Source organism: Thalassophryne amazonica, chromosome 7 (genome assembly GCF_902500255.1).
Source record: "Thalassophryne amazonica chromosome 7, fThaAma1.1, whole genome shotgun sequence".
Classification (NCBI taxonomy): domain Eukaryota; kingdom Metazoa; phylum Chordata; class Actinopteri; order Batrachoidiformes; family Batrachoididae; genus Thalassophryne; species Thalassophryne amazonica.
The window spans coordinates 6,533,195-6,551,856 of NC_047109.1; the positions used below are offsets into that span (position 1 = coordinate 6,533,195).

The window sequence follows — 18,662 nt, forward strand, 5'->3', positions numbered from 1 at the left end:
TCAGCCCATAAGTAAGACAACAATACATTTTGTCAATACGCCGCCAAAATATTTTTTAAATAAGATTTCTTTAAACTGTAGACTTTGTTGTTTAATGTTAGAGTATTTATATTTAAAGACGTGTTAAAGTAATGGAATTATTCATGAAGGGACTGTGCACATCTCCGCGATTTCCGAGCTCCAGTGAACGCAACGTGTGAGCTCGAGCCTGTCCCACAATGCAACACGGCTTTAGCAATATCCGGCAACATTAACACATGGCAGTGTGTTAGCGAGCTAACATTTTCTGTTCTTTAAATTAACCGAATGTGTCTATTTGTCATCTTAAAATGAAGGTTAAAGTTCTCTCCAGGAATCCGGATGATTACGTCCGGGAGACCAAACTAGATATTCAGCGGGGTAAGTGCAAACGCAGTGCTAGGTTACTGTAAGCTAACAATTAGCTTTAACAAATCAAGTTGAAGTCAAGTTAAACAGCGAGGAAATATATACATTTTGATGTCATTTGGTAAATTATATGTGTATACAGAAAGGAAATGGCTATTCGCACGGCGGCCGTGCGAATAACTCTAATCCCACTCTTCGCCCGGCAAGACACTGGTGGCGAAGTCGGGAACTGGCCCTCATTTTGTGATGAAAGAGGGTATATACAATATGAAATGGATGATTACATATTAAAATTAAACATGCAATTTACAATAAGATATGCACAATATACCTACAGTATTAATATAAATGTATGAAAGCATGGTAGCATGTTTATAAGATTAAACATTTTATTCTAAGATAGACAGAGTAAAACTTCAGGTAGACATATAAAACTGATAGGTGTTTGTTGTAAAATCTTTGAGTCTTAGCAGTTCTAATATTGACAGGAAGATAACTGCATAATACAGCAGTATATGGTAAAGCTTTTCGTGTCAGAGTATCAAAAGAAAGTGTAGGCCTATTCTTAACCCTTTCTTACAGGATGTGTGATATTTAAATCATTTTTACACCAGTGTAATCCTTAGGGAGTACTCTTTTAAATATCATTTTGTGATGCAGACTGTAGACTAGATCTAGAAGTGTGAGACATTTTCAATTTGACGCTTCGCCACACTCTTTTCATTGTATGTATGATGAAATCGATTCGTGTACTGTAAAGAAGACATCTTCAGCTTAAAAAAAAAAAAGAAAAATCACCAACATTGGACAAATATTAAAGGAGTTATGACATCTTGAATGCAGTAAGTTTGTTTATACAAGTCGTTCCAAGTTTTGCCACCAGAGTTTTGCTGTGCGAATAATGGAATGAGAGTTATGGACACGGCCGCCATGCGACTAGGGTTGGCCATAGAGAAAAAGTGGAAGAAAATTATCAGCAAGTAATTATGGCCACTTCAAAATATATTTGAACTGCATCAAAAGCAAAAAACGAGATATGTCTTGTTTGATTTATTGATTTAATTTATTTAGTAAAATAATGCACAAAATACATACGTAATTGCCCATTAAAATACACGGATAGCACAAGAAAGTGAAAAACACTTGTTTCCATTGTGGTCCGGTGTGAGGAGTTCAGCACCCCCTTTGCCTTCACTGCGCATGCGTCATTTCAGAGTGTCAGCAGCAATTATCACCTCGTTTCTGCTTAAAACTGCACTCCAGTCATCATCTATCTCAGCCACAGGTATGTGAAGCTTTTGTGCAACACTCATTTCCACATAAAAGATGGGGCAGCGATCACAGCGCAACAGTAGCACAATTGAGACTCTTTCTCCGAGTCTGAGCTCTACACCACACCTGGGCATTTTACGGCCCGTGGGCTGTATCTGACCCTTTGGCTGACTCGGACCTACCTGCAAATACCTGGAAATTACAGAATACCCACCTCCCAAGCCGTTTGTGGCTGCGTGTGCGTCTGCATGTGAGTATAGCAGAACCTGGCACAGAGCGATCGCCGCACAGCCTGGTACTGCGCCATTGCATAATAGCATATCCTGGCACGGGGCGATCGCCTCATGCCACACAGCCTGGCATGGTGCCATCGTGTAATAGAGCAAGGCATGGAGCGATCGCCTCATGCCACACAGTCTGACATGGTGCCATTTCGAAGTAGCAGAGCAAGGCAATGAGCGATCACCTTTGCCACACAGCCTGGCATGGCTCTACATCTCATAATAGCAATAGCAGGTAATTTGAGGTCTTGTGTGAAAGACTGTACAACAAAGAGGTTCAAACACAAATGCACATTTTGAACAGTATATACAAAATGGTCTATGCGTTTTGTGTCCATTGATATGGTAAACATTGCTTTACGCAGAGAAAGCAACAGAGTTATCCAGTAACATTCACATGCAAACTAGTGGAGCAATCCTGATAGTTACACACTCTTTGTTTGAGCACGTGAGATTGTCATCAGAGGCTCTCCGTGTGCTCCTGCTTTCACTGATTGCTGTGCGTAATGGCGCAGGACGCCCTGAGTATGTACTAATAATATGTACTCATTGGGGCACCCAGGGGGCTATTCAAACGGGCCAACTCCTGAAAACGATCTTTGGCTTTTCACGTGAGGTCAATCTGCCCTACGATTGGATTTTGGAAACCCATGTGACGGTGAACCAATTCCGATTGGACACTCACATTGCGCACGTCATCCCACAGCTTCTATGAGGAGTACAAAGATGGCCGATGGCTGGCTCGAAGGTCCGCAGAGTTAACTTTTCAGCAAAGAAAAAGTACGTTTCTATCTCATATCATCCAAAAAATGTCCACTCACGCCAAAAAAAAAGTGGTGGATGCTGAATGCCAAACTTTCAACAAATTATGGACTCCTAAGTATTTATTTACTGAAGTTAGAGTTAAAGCTGTTTGAAGTTTGTGGAGAGCAGAAATTCAGTAAGGTATATCTTATATATTGTATTCCAATTCTAAGGTGGAACTACAGTATGCTAGTATATAAAGGTATATCTAAAAAGGAAGAGTAAAATAGGAGAGTAGAAAAGAGTAGAGTAGAGCCACTTAGGTGCCTGGGCCTGGTCTTGAGAACCAGGGATGGTAGGTTGAAAAGCTTTTTTTTTTTTTTATCCCATGTTAGGAACACTGCATGCTGAGTTTTGAAGGTTTCAAAAAAGTTGAGGATGAAATACACATGGTTTCCTCTCCTTTTACCTGCAGTGTGGATAATGCCCCCAGTGATGTTCAGCTGGAAATCATTGACCTGCAGTCTGATGCAGTTTTGGCAGAGTACTTCAATTCAGAATCACTGCTGGGTTTCTACTCCTCTCTCAAGGAGGAAAACTTTCCAAACCTGAGAAAACAGGCTCAGAAAATGTTGGTTTGCTTTGGATCTACCTACATACAGTGAGGAAAATAAGTATTTGAACACCCTGCGGTTTTGCAAGTTCTCCCACTTAGAAATCATGGAGGAGTCTGAACTTTTCATCTTAGGTGCATGTCCACTGTGAGAGACATTATCTTAAAAAAAAAAAAAAAAAAAAAATCCAGAAATCACAATGTATGATTTAAAAAAAAAAAAAAAAAAATTATTTATGTGTATGTTACTGCTTCAAATAAGTATTTGAACATCTACCAACCAGCAAGAATTCTGGCTCTCACAGACCTGTTAATTTTTCTTTAAGAAGCCCTCTTATTCTGCACTCTTTACCTGTATTAATTGCACCTGTTTGAACTTGTTACCTGTAAAAGACACCTCTTCACACACTCAATCAATCACACTCCAACCTGTCCACCATAGCCAAGACCAAAGAGCTGTTTAAGGACACCAGGGACAAAACTGTAGACCCGCACAAGGCTGGGATGGACTACAGGATAACAGGCAAGCAGCTTGGTAGAAGACAACAACTGTTATGATTATTTATTAGAAAGTGGAAGAAACACAACATGACTGTCAACCTCCCTCAGTCTGGAATTCCATGCAAGATCTCACTTTGTGGGGTAAGGATGATTTTGAGAAAGCTCAGAGCTACACAGGAGGACCTGGTCAATGACCTGAAGAGAGCTGGGACCACAGTCACAAAGATTACATTAGTAACACATGATGCTGTCATGGTTTAAAATCCTGGAGGGCAGCAAGGTCCCCCTACTCAAGCCAGCACATGTCCAGGCCCGTTTGAAGTTCACCAGTGACCATCTGGATGATCCAGATGGGGCATGGGAGAAGGTCATGTGGTCAGATGAGACCAGAATAGAGCTTTTTGGAATCAACTCCACTTACCATGTTTAGAGGATGAGAACAACCCCAAGAAAACCATCCCAACCGTGAAGCATGGGGGTGGAAATACCATACTCGGGGAGTGCTCTTTTGCAAAGGGGACAGGACAACTGCACCGTATTGAAGGTAGGATGGATGGGGTCATGCGTTGTGAGATTTTGGCAAACAACCTCCTTCCCTCAGTAAGAGCATTGAAGATGGGTCATGGCTGGGTCTTCCAGCATGACAATGACCCCAAACACACAGCCAGGGCAACTAAGGAGGGGCTCCATAAGAAGCATTTCAAGGTCCTGGAGTGGCCTGGCCAGTCTCCAGACCTGAACTCAATAGAAAATCTTTGGAGGGAGCTGAAACCCCAAACCTGAAATATCTAGAGAAGATCTGTATGGAGGAGTGGACCAAAATCCCTGCTGCAGTGTGTGAAAACCTGGTGAAAAACTACAGGAAATGTTTGACCTCTGTAATTGCAAACAAAGGCTACTGTACCAAATATTAACATTGATTTTCACAGGTGTTCAAATACTTATTTGCAGCAGTAACATAAAATAAATTATTAAAAAATCATACATTGTGATTTCCGGATTTTTTTTTTTTTTTTTAGGTTATGTCTCACACAGTGGACATGCACCTAAGATGAACATTTCAGCCCCCTCCATGATTTCTAAGAGGGAGAACTTGCAAAACCGCAGGGTGTGCAAATGCTTATTTTCCTCACTGTATGTGAACAAACATTTTCACTGATGAAGTCTAACAAGTCCAGGTCCTCTCTCACTGGTGATCATTTGTAAGCTGTGCTTTGCATCACCCTCTCTGACATTCAGCCTGACTTTGAGCACAGGCCAGTCTAGTACCTGCACTCTTTTTCTACGAAGCCACGCTGTTGTAACACGTGCAGAATGTGGCTTGGCATTGTCTTGCTGAAATAAGCAGGGACGTCTCTGAGAAAGATGTTGCTTGGATGGCAGCATGTGTTGCTCCAAAAGCTGGGTGTACCTTTCAGCATTGATGGTCCCATCACAGATGTGTAAGTTGCCCATGCCATGGGCACTAATGTACGATAATGTACTGGGCACCATGTTACGGTACCCTACTTTGCAAATTTTTTTTCACTATGAAGGCATTTGAGCTAGATTTAAAAAAAACAAACAATTGACATAAAGTTGATATATCAATGTACTTGCCACAGAAAATTATGAAGTGGCTGAGCACTTGCCCACATGGTCAAATCATGAAGAGACTGGAGGCCTGTTTTTGACATTGTACAGTCATGTTCGATTTTCATCCATCCATTTTCTTCCACTTTATCTGGAGTCAGGTCGTGGGGGCAGCAGTTCAAGCAAAGCTATCCAGACCTCCCGATCCCCCCCCCCCTCCCCCCCAGCACCTCTGGGGGAACCCAAAGGCGTTCCCAAACCCTTCAAGTTATAACCACAATGTTTTACACACATATAACTAATACCCCAGATATATGTATTCTGCAATATGAAGATTGTCCATTGAATCCCTTCTTTAGTACTTGGAATTTTTTGCAGGAATGGACAAATTACCATTTTTGAGATGTTACAGAATGAAAAATTAGCTCTGTATCCCATTTTGGAAATTTACTACTGTATTTGGGGCGCTGTAAATAGGGTGTATTCCAAATTTGAGCTTTATATCTGCATTTTTAGCTGAGATAATGCCTTTTAAAATGGGAAAAAAGCTCAAAATGCATTGATAAGTGTAAAATAGGATTATGGGTACCCTGATTTAAAAAAATATCTAAAAAAAACTACTTGGAATTAAGCAGAAATATTTTGCATGTGTTCATCAGACATATGTGGATACTTTTAAAAAAAAAATATCATGAGAATCCGAGTCGGTGACCCGGGAAGATTTTGGAAATTCTGATGATTTCACACGGAATGACCTGAAATATAGTGAGGATTTGTCCCATCCTGTCTATGGCTGATGCTGACACTTTGATGCATGCATTTATCTCTGTTAGATTGGATTATTGTAATGCTTTATTTTCTGGTTTGCCGCAGTGCTAGGGGTCTTCAACTGGTTCAAAATGCTGTTGCCATACTCTTGACATGAAGCAGAAAGTTTGATCATATTGCCCCCCATTTTGGCATCCCTTCACTAGCTACCTGTCTCTGCGAGGTCGAATTTTAAGGTTTTGGTATTGGCCTGTAGAGTTAGTCATGGACTGGCATTTAATTCAACCTTATGTACCGGCTCAGGCTTTGTGTTCACGGGATGCAGGACTGCGCTGTATCCCAAGGGTGAGGAAAAGGTCTGTGGGACAGAGAGCCTTTTCATACCGTGCTCCTGTTTTGTGGTTTTTGTGGAATGGTCTCCCAGCCTCAGTGAGACTTTCAGATTTTGTGATTTTTAAGAAAAGACTAAAGGCACATCTTTTTACCCAGTCTTATGGCTAGCATCCTTTTTAATTCTTTTATGTTCTTTTACTTTTATCATGAACTTTTAATTGTTTTTGATGTTTTTAATTTATTTTACATTGTTTTTTTATTATTTTAAATTGTTTTTGAGCTGTTCTTAATGTGAGGGGCCTTGAGGTTGACATTGTCGCGATTTGGTGCAATATAAATTGAATCGAATTGGATGCACTGTACAGTACCATACTGTTTGTATGTCTTAAACATTGGTGGAAATGACATCCAAGACATATTCAGTGACTTGGAAATGTTCATGTATCCAGCGCATGAGTTGTGTAAAGAAAATTGGTTGTCAAAGTGATGATTTACTGTAAATTAATCAAACCATGCCAATAATTCTGTACAGCATACATTTTATGCTAGGATTTTTTTGTTTCACTTTATGAAAGCATTTTTTTTGTTTATGTTGCCAAATAACTTTTAAATTTTTTAAAAATATTTTGATGAATAAAATTTGAAATAAAATTGCCTTGTTTGCATTTGTTTGTAACAGATACTAAAATGTGTATGGGGTACCAACAATTTTGTCCATGTGCCTATTTTGTTATATTACCATAAATAAAGGTAGCTTTTACCATTACAAGTGAATGTAACATTTATATTAAAGTTAATGCAATTTGAAGACTCCGTGTACAAATCAGCTGTTTGTGACATTACTCAAAAAGACAGTCACATTTTCTAGCTTCCAGGATTATAAAATAACCTCATCTGTTTAGTTTGATTAACATAAATACATTTTTTTGGTGGATAAAATGGATAAATTGTTCTATTTTTGTACTTTCCTTTCTACTGATAAATGACATACTTTGTGTACTGGTGTGTTGGTGTTTTTTTTTTGTTTTTTTTTTTGCAGTATAGCTTTGTGGCATTACTTTTGATGTTTCCACTGCTGTAAAATGTCAGTTTGTTTTTCATTGTTGTATGTTTTCAGTCCCTAGAAACTATGATCCAACCCTTCATCCCTTTGAGGTGTGCAGAGAGTACACACGGGCCCTGAATGCCACCAAACTGGAGAGGGTTTTTGCTAAGCCTTTCTTGGCATCCCTGGACGGGCACAGAGATGGCGTGAACTGCATGGCCAAGCACACCAAGAGCCTCTCCACCCTGCTGTCTGGCTCTTGTGACGGAGAGGTACCTATTTGCAAAATTGTGTCCTTTAAGCCCTTTCATAATGTAAGATGTAGTAGTTAAATTATGTTCAGGCTGAGACATTTACAGGATAATTAATCTGGTCATCAGGTAAAAGTCTGGAATCTGACCAACCGTGAATGTGTGCGCACACTCCAAGCACATGAAGGTTTTGTCCGGGGAATTGCTGTCCGCTTCTGTGGAACGACCTTCTTTACGGTGATTACCCTGCTTCACAACACTTAACCACGTGTCAGACTGTAGACATAGTTGTTAAGATCTGTAGTAGGTCTCGTGTGACACCTAGCTGTGCTGTCTGTATCAGGTTGGAGATGATAAAACAATCAAGCAGTGGAAAATGGAAGCACCAGCTTACGGAGAGGATGAGGAGCCACTCAGCACTATTCTGGGCAAGGTATATAGTACGTTATGTTTAGACCACGTACAGAGAAGACTGAGTTTGATAAGCTCTCAAAAGTGATGCCATGACCTTGCATCTCTACAACCTCCATAATTAGTCTCAATAATTTTGTTAGATTATTTATCTATTCTTGTAGACAGTCTTCACGGGGCTTGATCATCACCAGAGCGAGGGTGTGTTTGCAACATGTGGCCAGCAGGTGGACATCTGGGATGAGCAGAGGAGCAGCCCAATCCGTTCCTTCACCTGGGGCGTAGACAGTGTCAGCTCTGTCTGCTATAACCCAGTAGAGGTATTTCATCACACTGTGCCTTGTTGCACTGTGGGAGTGGGGGTTAAAAAAAATCATTTAAAGTTTGGCATCATTCAGCAGTTTTGGGTGTTCTGTTTGGAGAAGTCATGATGGAATACTGTTTGAGCTGTATGTTTTGTCTTTTTGCTTCAGACAGACCTTCTTGCCAGCTGTGTCTCAGACAGAAGTATAGTACTCTATGATATGAGAGAATCAACACCGCTTAAAAAGGTCCAGTTCCAAAGCTGAATTTGTGCAGAGCTTTTTGTGTCTTTCTGGAGACGTGTTTATATACTGACTGAATGATTCATCTTCTACAGATTATCATGACAATGAGGAACAACACATTGTGTTGGAACCCAATGGAAGCATATTACTTCACAAGTGCAAATGAGGATTACAAGTGAGTTGAAGTGTCAGAAACAAGGTTTATTTTTTCATAACTTTAAACTCCACCCCAAGTTAAATTGATAAACACATCAGAGGCTTGAAGAATAGTCCATATAACAGGGTTGTCTGTCTCTGCAGCCTTTACACCTATGACATGAGGTTTCTGGACCGGCCAGTCAGAGTGCACATGGACCATGTTTCTGCAGTACTGGACATTGACTATTCTCCAACCGGGAGAGAGTTTGTATCTGCTAGTTTTGACAAAAGCATACGCATCTTCCCCAAAGATCGTGGCCACAGCAGGTCAGCATGACTCGAAAATTACGCAACGTATCTTTTACAACAAAAGAAATTCATTAGACCTGTTTAATAGCAGTGAACACCAGTGCTCTTATTCTGCCAAGGCCTTCACAGAACTCAGGTTAGCAAAATGAGAAAACTCACATGTGAAGCACAGCATGGACAGACAAATACAAATATTAAAGGACAGTATGTGGTTTGGTTTTAATGTGTAGAAATAACATTTTATCTTAATGGTGAGAGATCTGTTACCTGCTAGATGGTAATTGCTTAAAAAAGCTCCTTTCATGTCTATTTACAAATGTTACTAACATGAACCGCTTTTGAAAGAATTAAGGACTTCATAATGGTTACACCACATTATAAACACATTTGTCAAACAATTTCAGTATTTTAAATGTGTGAATTATTTGTTTGCCACAAGCTGTCACATTTGTTCCAAAGCTTCCTCCTTCTTCCACAGTGAGCGGATCTATCACCATGTGGAGCGTTTTAACAGTTTTTTCTTAAAAAAAAAAAAAAAAAAGTCAGACATGGATTCTACTCAAGCATTGGTGTTTTTTTTTTTGGTTTTTTTTTCTTGAGAGAGAGAGTGCAGTCTTTTCTCTTTAGGTCTATAAAAATAAGGTTATAAAAGTCTATACGTTTTGGGGGTCAACAGCGCTGTGCTGAAAACAGCAGCAGCTCGGTTTAACAGTGCCGATCTGTGTAACTTTCAACACTAATATTTGGGAATGTGTGGGTGTCAAAGTAAGTTTAATACTTTCCTCACATGATTTAATGTTAATTAATTTTACTGGCTCGATATCCAGGTCAGAACGGCATTTTAACATGTATTTTGTGTGTTTTTTCTGAGTGTGTTCAGTCGCGAATCTCCATTGAAAATATATTAACATCCGGGAAGTTCGGCAATATTTTGCGCGGTTAGGAGGCGTCATGTCGCTGTCCAAGAAAGGATGTTGACGTTTAGTGGGCAGCACTGGGAGTGCGGATTCTAGTAGTCATATATAACTTCTTTGTTGGTGCCTCTGGCCGGGAATCTCAGAACGAGGCTCATCTTCCCCTCAATCAGTGACGTCACCCGCCTGACCTGCATAAATGGTGGCAGCCAGTCGATGTCAGTCTAAACTAAAACGACTAAAACAAGGTTTTCTGTAGATGTTTTATGATTTTTTTTTTTTTTTTTTTTTTGTGTTTCTTGAACTATCAAAAGAACACATTTTTAATGTTTGTTCATGCTATAAATAATCCGTGGGCATTTCTGTTCCCCTCTAATAGATTTAGGGTGTTTTGTTTGTTTGTTTGTTTTTTGTGATTGCTGAAGCTATGCGCTATGATTGCATCGGTAGTTTTTAATCTAGTTAATTTTATTATTGGCTCAGATTTGGATGAAAGTCATCTGTCTACAGTTCAGGGATTCTGCTTTATTGTGTTTTTGTGGGTAATTACTGTTTTTGCACTTTATGTACATTTACTGTTGCTGCCAATTAAATGAAATTGAGGTAATAACATGAAAATAATGAGTTCAGTGAAACAGCACTTCAAATTTCAAAGTGTTGAGCATAAGCATTGAAATGCAAATGCTAAATGCAAATTAATCCATACACTGAATAGAAATGAGGAAAAAACAGAAAATCACCACACCGGCAACACACTAGTATACACTTCCCAGTCACTTTATTAGGTACATCTTGCTAGTACAGAGTTTGACCTCCTTTTGCCTTCAGAACTGCCTTAACTCTTAATGGCATAGATTCAACAAAATGTTGGAAACATTCCTGAGATGTTGGTCCATATATTGACATGATGGCATCAAGCAGTCGCCCATCCTGTTTCTGAAATATTCTGACCAGCCAGTCTGGCACCAACAACCATGCCACATTCAAAGTCACTTAAACCCCCTTTATTCCCCATTCTGGTGCTCTGTTTTAACTTCAGCAACTGGTCTTCACCACGTCTAGAAGTCTAAATGCATTGAGTTGCTGCCTTGTGATTGGCTGATTCACTATCTGTGTTAACAAGCGGTTGAACAGATGTACCTAATAAAGTGGCCAGTGTATATTGATGAGTGTGATTTGTTTACCATAAGCCAGAATGTTTTCATTTGTCATTGCGTTCTGTAGTTACTAAAACTGGCCCAGCACCCCTAATAATAGTTACTGTTTAGCAAAGCAAACATCTAGATGGTCATTTGTTTGAGTGAAAAATGTTGCCATTGTTCTGTTGCTGGGTAACAAATTTCAGTATTTTATACTCCATCCTCTGGCACAAATGTTAAGCCCACTGGCTTCCATACCTGGTAAGCATCTTGGTTTGGGTTGAGCCAGAGCACCAGATGAATAATCTTTACTGGTTTCACTGGTGTGCTGAATGTCTTCATTTAGCTGCACCCAAAATTTTTCTTCAATCAATCAATCAATCAATCAATTTTTTTATATAGCGCCAAATCACAACAAACAGTTGCCCCAAGGCGCTTTATATTGTAAGGCAAGACCATACAATAATTATGTAAAACCCCAACGGTCAAAACGACCCCCTGTGAGCAAGCACTTGGCTACAGTGGGAAGGAAAAACTCCCTTTTAACAGGAAGAAACCTCCAGCAGAACCAGGCTCAGGGAGGGGCAGTCTTCTGCTGGGACTGGTTGGGGCTGAGGGAGAGAACCAGGAAAAAGACATGCTGTGGAGGGGAGCAGAGATCGATCACTAATGATTAAATGCAGAGTGGTGCATACAGAGCAAAAAGAGAAAGAAACAGTGCATCATGGGAACCCCCCAGCAGTTTACGTCTATAGCAGCATAACTAAGGGATGGTTCAGGGTCACCTGATCCAGCCCTAACTATAAGCTTTAGCAAAAAGGAAAGTTTTAAGCCTAATCTTAAAAGTAGAGAGGGTGTCTGTCTCCCTGATCTGAATTGGGAGCTGGTTCCACAGGAGAGGAGCCTGAAAGCTGAAGGCTCTGCCTCCCATTCTACTCTTACAAACCCTAGGAACTACAAGTAAGCCTGCAGTCTGAGAGCAAAGCGCTCTATTGGGGTGATATGGTACTACGAGGTCCCTAAGATAAGATGGGACCTGATTATTCAAAACCTTATAAGTAAGAAGAAGAATTTTAAATTCTATTCTAGAATTAACAGGAAGCCAATGAAGAGAGGCCAATATGGGTGAGATATGCTCTCTCCTTCTAGTCCCCGTCAGTACTCTAGCTGCAGCATTTTGAATTAACTGAAGGCTTTTTAGGGAACTTTTAGGACAACCTGATAATAATGAATTACAATAGTCCAGCCTAGAGGAAATAAATGCATGAATTAGTTTTTCAGCATCACTCTGAGACAAGACCTTTCTGATTTTAGAGATATTGCGTAAATGCAAAAAAGCAGTCCTACATATTTGTTTAATATGCGCTTTGAATGACATATCCTGATCAAAAATGACTCCAAGATTTCTCACAGTATTACTAGAGGTCAGGGTAATGCCATCCAGAGTAAGGATCTGGTTAGACACCATGTTTCTAAGATTTGTGGGGCCAAGTACAATAACTTCAGTTTTATCTGACCACAAAAAGTTGATAGTTTTGTTCCCTTGAATTACCAGTATATTTGTAGGTTGTGATGTAGCTCAAGGAGGAGAACAGGGTGGAGTTTCTTTCTCTCTCTCTCTCGCTCTCTCTCTGTTCACCACCTTCATTCCTTGAAAAAGAATATCAGGGTCCAGAACCACTCAGATGCAAAGTAGGGGTAGGTTATCACAGAATGTGGGTGGAGAAAAATGACACTTCACCTCAAAGGAACCACCCTTTGAAAATCATTAAAGAAATCTGCCACTCTATTAGTTATCATTATATAATGCCTGAATAAATCCTTGTCATTTGATTTGTGGTTTGTATGTCATGTGACATGGATGATTTATACCATTTGCCATTGTGTTCCATTTACCATGCAATGTTGGTTCTATTTAGTATCCAATTTTGGTTCTATATGTTTTGTGCTACTGCACGCTGCTACCACCACATGCACTCACTAGCGTCGACAGCGCTTAGCTTAAAAACAAACATGGCAGGATTTTAACAGTTTTTGATTGGATTGGACTGGTATTTAAAGTTTGTGTTGGACTATTTGGAGCATCTTGATGTTAAAGAACCAGTGATGCACACCAAAATGTAAGTCCCTTTTATTCTTGATTATAAATTAATAAAGTATCAAATGACAAGGATCTATTTTAGGTGTTATATAAAACAAATTGTGAATGTTTCTGTCTTGTTATCTTTCACCTCCATGAAATATTCTTACCATTGCTCTGGTAAACAAAAATTCATGATTGGTATACTAGCTGACTACCCACCCCACAACAGGTTTGATTCAGAGACTGAAATGAAAACTTCGTCTTCACAAAAAAAAAAAAAAATCACCTCCCACCTATTCCGGACTCCACAGAACTGTTAGGGCACAACTAAAGCTGCCTCAAGAAGAGACAGCTCATTTATACCACCTAGTGGTACACCACATTTCTTGTCTGTCCATTTGTTGGGCAGAAGAAGACATTCTTAGGGGTTTCAGTTGGTGAGGCTGCCACATAGAACATGCCATGTGAAAAAGAAGACTCAGAAAGGTCCACGTCAATGTCTTTGAGTGTTTGTCCCTGTGCCTTGTTGATGGTCATGGCAAAGCACGGCTTGACTGCAAACTATACTACTGCCACGGCAAAAAAGAAGAGGGAAGTATGGCACCAACCTTTAAGCTCACTTGCCGATGATGATGCAGCACAAACATGTCTCTCCCCTTATATGATTTTGCCTCCTCATGTTAATATTTACAGAAGTGCTCAGTAGCCTATGTCGCTCCCCATATATCAGATTATCTGCGTGCCGAGTTTGGCTCAATTCAGAGTTGTCGTTTGGACAGGAGAGGGACACACACACACACACACACACACACAGACAGAGTTGTCTCTTAGTATATAGATGTGCATGATGGTTTTTAGAGTTACAGAATAAAGTTTCTATTTCATAGCAGTTAGCTGCCAAGTAGGATTTGTTGTCTGTTCCGCTCCGTCCCTTTAACCTGGCGTATTTTTGTTGTTAACACTTGCATTTAAGCTCCCCACTTGGTGCTTGACTCAGTGCTGCTCTTCCAGTTAAACTGTGGATTCTGCTCATTTCTTCTGTAGAGGTGTTTGTTTTCTTGTTTGTAATTTAGCTGTTAGAATGTTAGTTGCTGTATTAATTTTTTTTGTTTTTGTTTTCTCTGTATTTCCTTTCTGGAAATATCAGGGAAGTGTACCACACCAAACGCATGCAGCATGTTATCTGTGTGAAGTGGTCGGCAGACAACAAGTACGTGCTGAGCGGTTCTGACGAAATGAACATCCGACTGTGGAAAGCTAATGCAGCGGAGAAACTCGGAGTGGTGAGTTCCCTCGAAAACAGCTTTGCTAGTGTTTCATGTCTTGTAGCAACTGCAGTGAAAACTTCTCCCCTAATTTTATAATCTAATAAGCCCTTTGTAAACAAAGGTTTTGGGGATTTGTAATGAATCACCCTTTTACATCTGTCCAAACCGGTTGGTGGATTTGAGATTAACTTCACACAGCAGTAGCACACCTGTGTGTTAGTTGAACATGTGCATGAAAGAAAATATTTGGCTGTAGATAATGGATAGCTGGGTTGTTCATATGTGCTTCATATTTGTCATTTATATGTCTAGTTGAGCCTGGGCGAAAATATTGGCCTATGAGCCATTCATAAACATATCCGTATCAACATTATTTTTGCTGATAAAACTTTTATTATAGCGAATAAACAATGCAGAAACAACACTTTGTTGGAAATGGTGTCATTATAGTTTATCCAGAAGTGAGCATGACAACAGTCTTATCTCATCTTCAACTGCTTATCCAGGATCGGGTCGCAGGGACAACAGCTCCACAAGGGGACCCCAAACCTCCCTTTCCCAGTCCACATTTGCCGCCTCTGTCTGGTAGATCCCGAGCTGTTCCCAGACCACTGTGGAGATCTAAACTCTCCACCTAGTCCTGGGTCTTCCCCAGGGTCTCCTCCCAGTTGAACCTGCCTGGAGCATCTCCCTAGGGAGGCACCCAGGAGGCATCCTTACCAGATGCCCGAAACACCTCAGCTGGCTTCTCTCAACATGAAGGAGCAGCGGCTCTCCGCCAAGCTCCGCAAGAATGACTGAGCTTCTCACCCTATCTCTAAGGGAAACCTCAGCCACCCTCTTGAGGAAACCCATTTTGGCTGCTTGTACCTGCGGTTCTGACCCACCCCTCGTGATCATAGATAAGAATCGGAATGAAGATTGACCAGTAAATTGAGAGCTTTGCCTTTTGGCTCATTTCCCTTTTCATCACAACAGTATGGTAGAGCGAATGCAACACCGCCCCTGCTGTGCCAGTTCTCCGGCCAGTCTCACGCTCCATCATCCCTTCACTCGTGAACAAGACCCCAAAGTACTTGAACTCCTTCACTTGGGGCAAGACTTCATTCCCTACCTGGATTAGGCAATCCATCGGTTTCCTGCTGAACACCATGGCCTCAGATTTAGAGATGATGATCCTCATACCAGCTGCTGAACACTCAGCTGTGAACCGACCCAGTGAGTGCTGGAGGTTACAGGCCGATGATGTTAACAGGCCCATATCATCTTCAAAAAGCAGTGATAATATCTTGAGCCCACCAAACTGAAGACAGTTCTCTCCTTGATTACTCCTTGATATCCTGTCCATGAATATCACAAGGAGGATTGGTGACAAGGTGCAGCCCTGGCGGACGCCAACCCGCACCGGAAATGAGTCCGACTTACTGCAGAGGACCTGAACACAGCTCTCACTTTGTCAGTATGGAGTGAGGGGGTCCCTCGCTCCACATACTCTCGCAGCATCTCCTAGGGTACCCAATCATACGCCTTCTCCAAGTCCATAAAACACATGTAGACTGGATGGGCATACTCCCAGGCTCCCTCAAGGATCCTTGTGAGAGTGAAGAGCTGTTCAGTTGTTTCATGGCCAGGGCACAACCTGCATTGTTCTTCTTCAATCTGAGGTTTGACTATCGGCCAAACCCTCTTTTCCAGCACCCCAGAGTAGACTTCACCAGGGAGGCTGAGTAGTGTGATGACCCTGTAATTGGTACACACTCTCTGGTCCCCTTTTTTAAATATGGGGACCACCACCCTAGTTAGCCACTCTTTAGGCACTGTCCCAGAACTCAGCGCAGTGTTGAAAAGAAGTCTCATAAGACGGTCCCTTCACACCCAGAGCCTTCAGCATTTCTGGGCAGAGCTCATCAACCCCTCGGCTTTGTTTGACTACCTCAGTGACATTCACCAGGGAAATTGATGACGATCCCCCATCCGCTTCCTGCTCTGCCTCTACTAAAGAGGGTGCGCTCCAGTCTGATGCAGGAGTTTCTCAAAGTGTTCCTTCCAGTGACTGATTACTTTCTCAGGTGCGGTCAACAGAGTCCCATCCTTACTGTAGACAACTTGGATGGTTCCCCGTTTACCTCTCCTGAGGTGCCTCATGGTCTGCCAGAAGCACCTTGGTGCCAACCAAAAGTCCTTCTCCATGGTTGCTCTGAACTTCTCCCACACCTGCTGCTTTGCCTCTCCCACAGCGGGCTCAAATCAGATGATACGATCACAAAATCGATCATCAACCTTCGGCCTATGGTGCTCTGGTACCATGTGTGCTTATGAACATCCTTAGGTTCAAACGTGGTGTTTGTTATGTACAGTCCATGGGTAGCACAGAAATCCATTTAGATCAGGGAGGCCATTCCTCTCAATCATGTCTCTCCAGGTGTCTGTCATTGCCCACGTGAGCATTGAAGTCCCCCAGCAGAACAATGAATTCTCCCACTGGAGCCCCGTACAGGACTCCAGCCAGGGACTCCAAGAAGGCCGAATACTCCAAACTGCTGTTTGGTGCATACACACAAACAACAGTCAGAGTTTCTCCCCGCAACCCAAAGGTGCAGGGAGGTGGTCCTCTCGTCTACCGGGTTTAAACTCCAATGCAGTGGCACTTAGCCGGGGGCTTGTGACTATCCGCACACCCATTCAGCGCCTCACACCCTGGGCTAGTCTGGAAAAGAATAAGGTCCAACCCCTTTTGAGGAAAGTGGTTCCGGAGCCGAGGCTGTGCGTGGAGGCAAGACCCACCAGATCTAAACTGGTAGAGCTCCACCTACCGCACAAACTCTGGCTCCTTCCCCCACGCACCACAACGGTGTTACTTACATTAGATTATATTTCTTTGTCAAAAGGGTTTGTCATTTTTTGCATATATTGGCAGATATATCAATATCGTATTTTTTTTTTTTTAACTCACCAATATCTGTGTTGGCCCCCCCCAATAAATTTCTATTGGTTGGGCGCTAATCTATAAAACAGACCTGTTGGGCATTAGACTGCTTTGTTAATTTGGGCATTTCTCAAAAGATTTACTACTGCTGATGAATAATACATGCAGGCAACTAGTACCACAGAGCAGAGCTGGATCACAGATCTCATGGTGTGTGTGTGTGTGCGTGTGTGTGCTTTTTTGTTATATTCAGCAACAGCTGCACTCACTCATAGAGAGATTGATATTTACAGCTAAATTACATGTGTTTGACACACACGTGCATTCTGTCTTAGTATTATGAAGGTGTTTCAGAGATATATTTTAGAGCATATTAGTGGCCACCATGACTGCAATTAGCAACCAAGCTTCACAAGCAAGTACAGGTCTGTCTGTTTTTATTTTATGTTATGGTCATTGTGCATGTAAAGTGATGCCAGCATGGGCCAAAATAAGCGGTTCAGTGGTCTTCAGTCGGATCGCGGAACTTCACAACTGAATATGCAATTGTTTGTACCGAGTTACGTTAGTTGACCAACTCACTCATTGACTGACATCACTTTTGTGTCAGACATACAGAGAATCTCTTTCTCATTGATTATTTGAACCCCTTGACCCTCTTGTTGGAGTTAGCTGCATTTGCTAACACAGCCCCCCTGTCCCACCTCAGCAGGCTGAACAAGCCAGGATCAGAGACGCCTGTCTTTTCCAAATGATGGATGCTGACTTGAGGCAGAATTCCTCTCAATAAGTGCAATATACTGGTACAGGCAATATGAGAAGTCCAGAAAAACTCAAACACTTGTGTAGCTTTTCCACAAATCACTCGATAAGGGACTGCTGCACTTCCTGATTTGTGCTGTAAATTATGTCATCTGACAGGACTGTGTGGTTCAATATAAAATAGATGTGTAAATTTTAATTTGTGCTACTGACGTGTAAGTGAAGAGCGCAGTGTGGTATAAACAAAAAGAAAATGAAGCAAAACATCGTAAAGTCCAGTATGTTACAAACATTAATGTTAGTGTTCAAGTTCGCGAGGTAGTGTTCCCGAGGTTTTGTATTTTTCTTCATATCTGCCTCTAATCTCAAAATTCTCACACTTCAGCTAAAATCCTCA

At 41.4% G+C, this 18,662-nt stretch overlaps 1 protein-coding gene across 1 annotated transcript in view; it reads left to right on the forward strand.

Moving 5' to 3' along the window:
• The first annotated feature begins 235 nt into the window (after positions 1-235).
• The window catches only part of dcaf13 (ddb1 and cul4 associated factor 13), a 76,313-nt gene continuing 57,886 nt past the window's right edge, over positions 236-18,662 (forward strand). Inside the window, exons 1-9 of the mRNA XM_034173760.1 lie at positions 236-399; positions 7,589-7,788; positions 7,897-8,004; positions 8,111-8,200; positions 8,343-8,498; positions 8,652-8,729; positions 8,819-8,901; positions 9,027-9,191; positions 14,457-14,592. Coding sequence (XP_034029651.1) covers positions 330-399; positions 7,589-7,788; positions 7,897-8,004; positions 8,111-8,200; positions 8,343-8,498; positions 8,652-8,729; positions 8,819-8,901; positions 9,027-9,191; positions 14,457-14,592 — 1,086 coding nt within the window. The 5' untranslated portion in view covers positions 236-329. The remainder of the gene's footprint in view (positions 400-7,588; positions 7,789-7,896; positions 8,005-8,110; positions 8,201-8,342; positions 8,499-8,651; positions 8,730-8,818; positions 8,902-9,026; positions 9,192-14,456; positions 14,593-18,662) is intronic.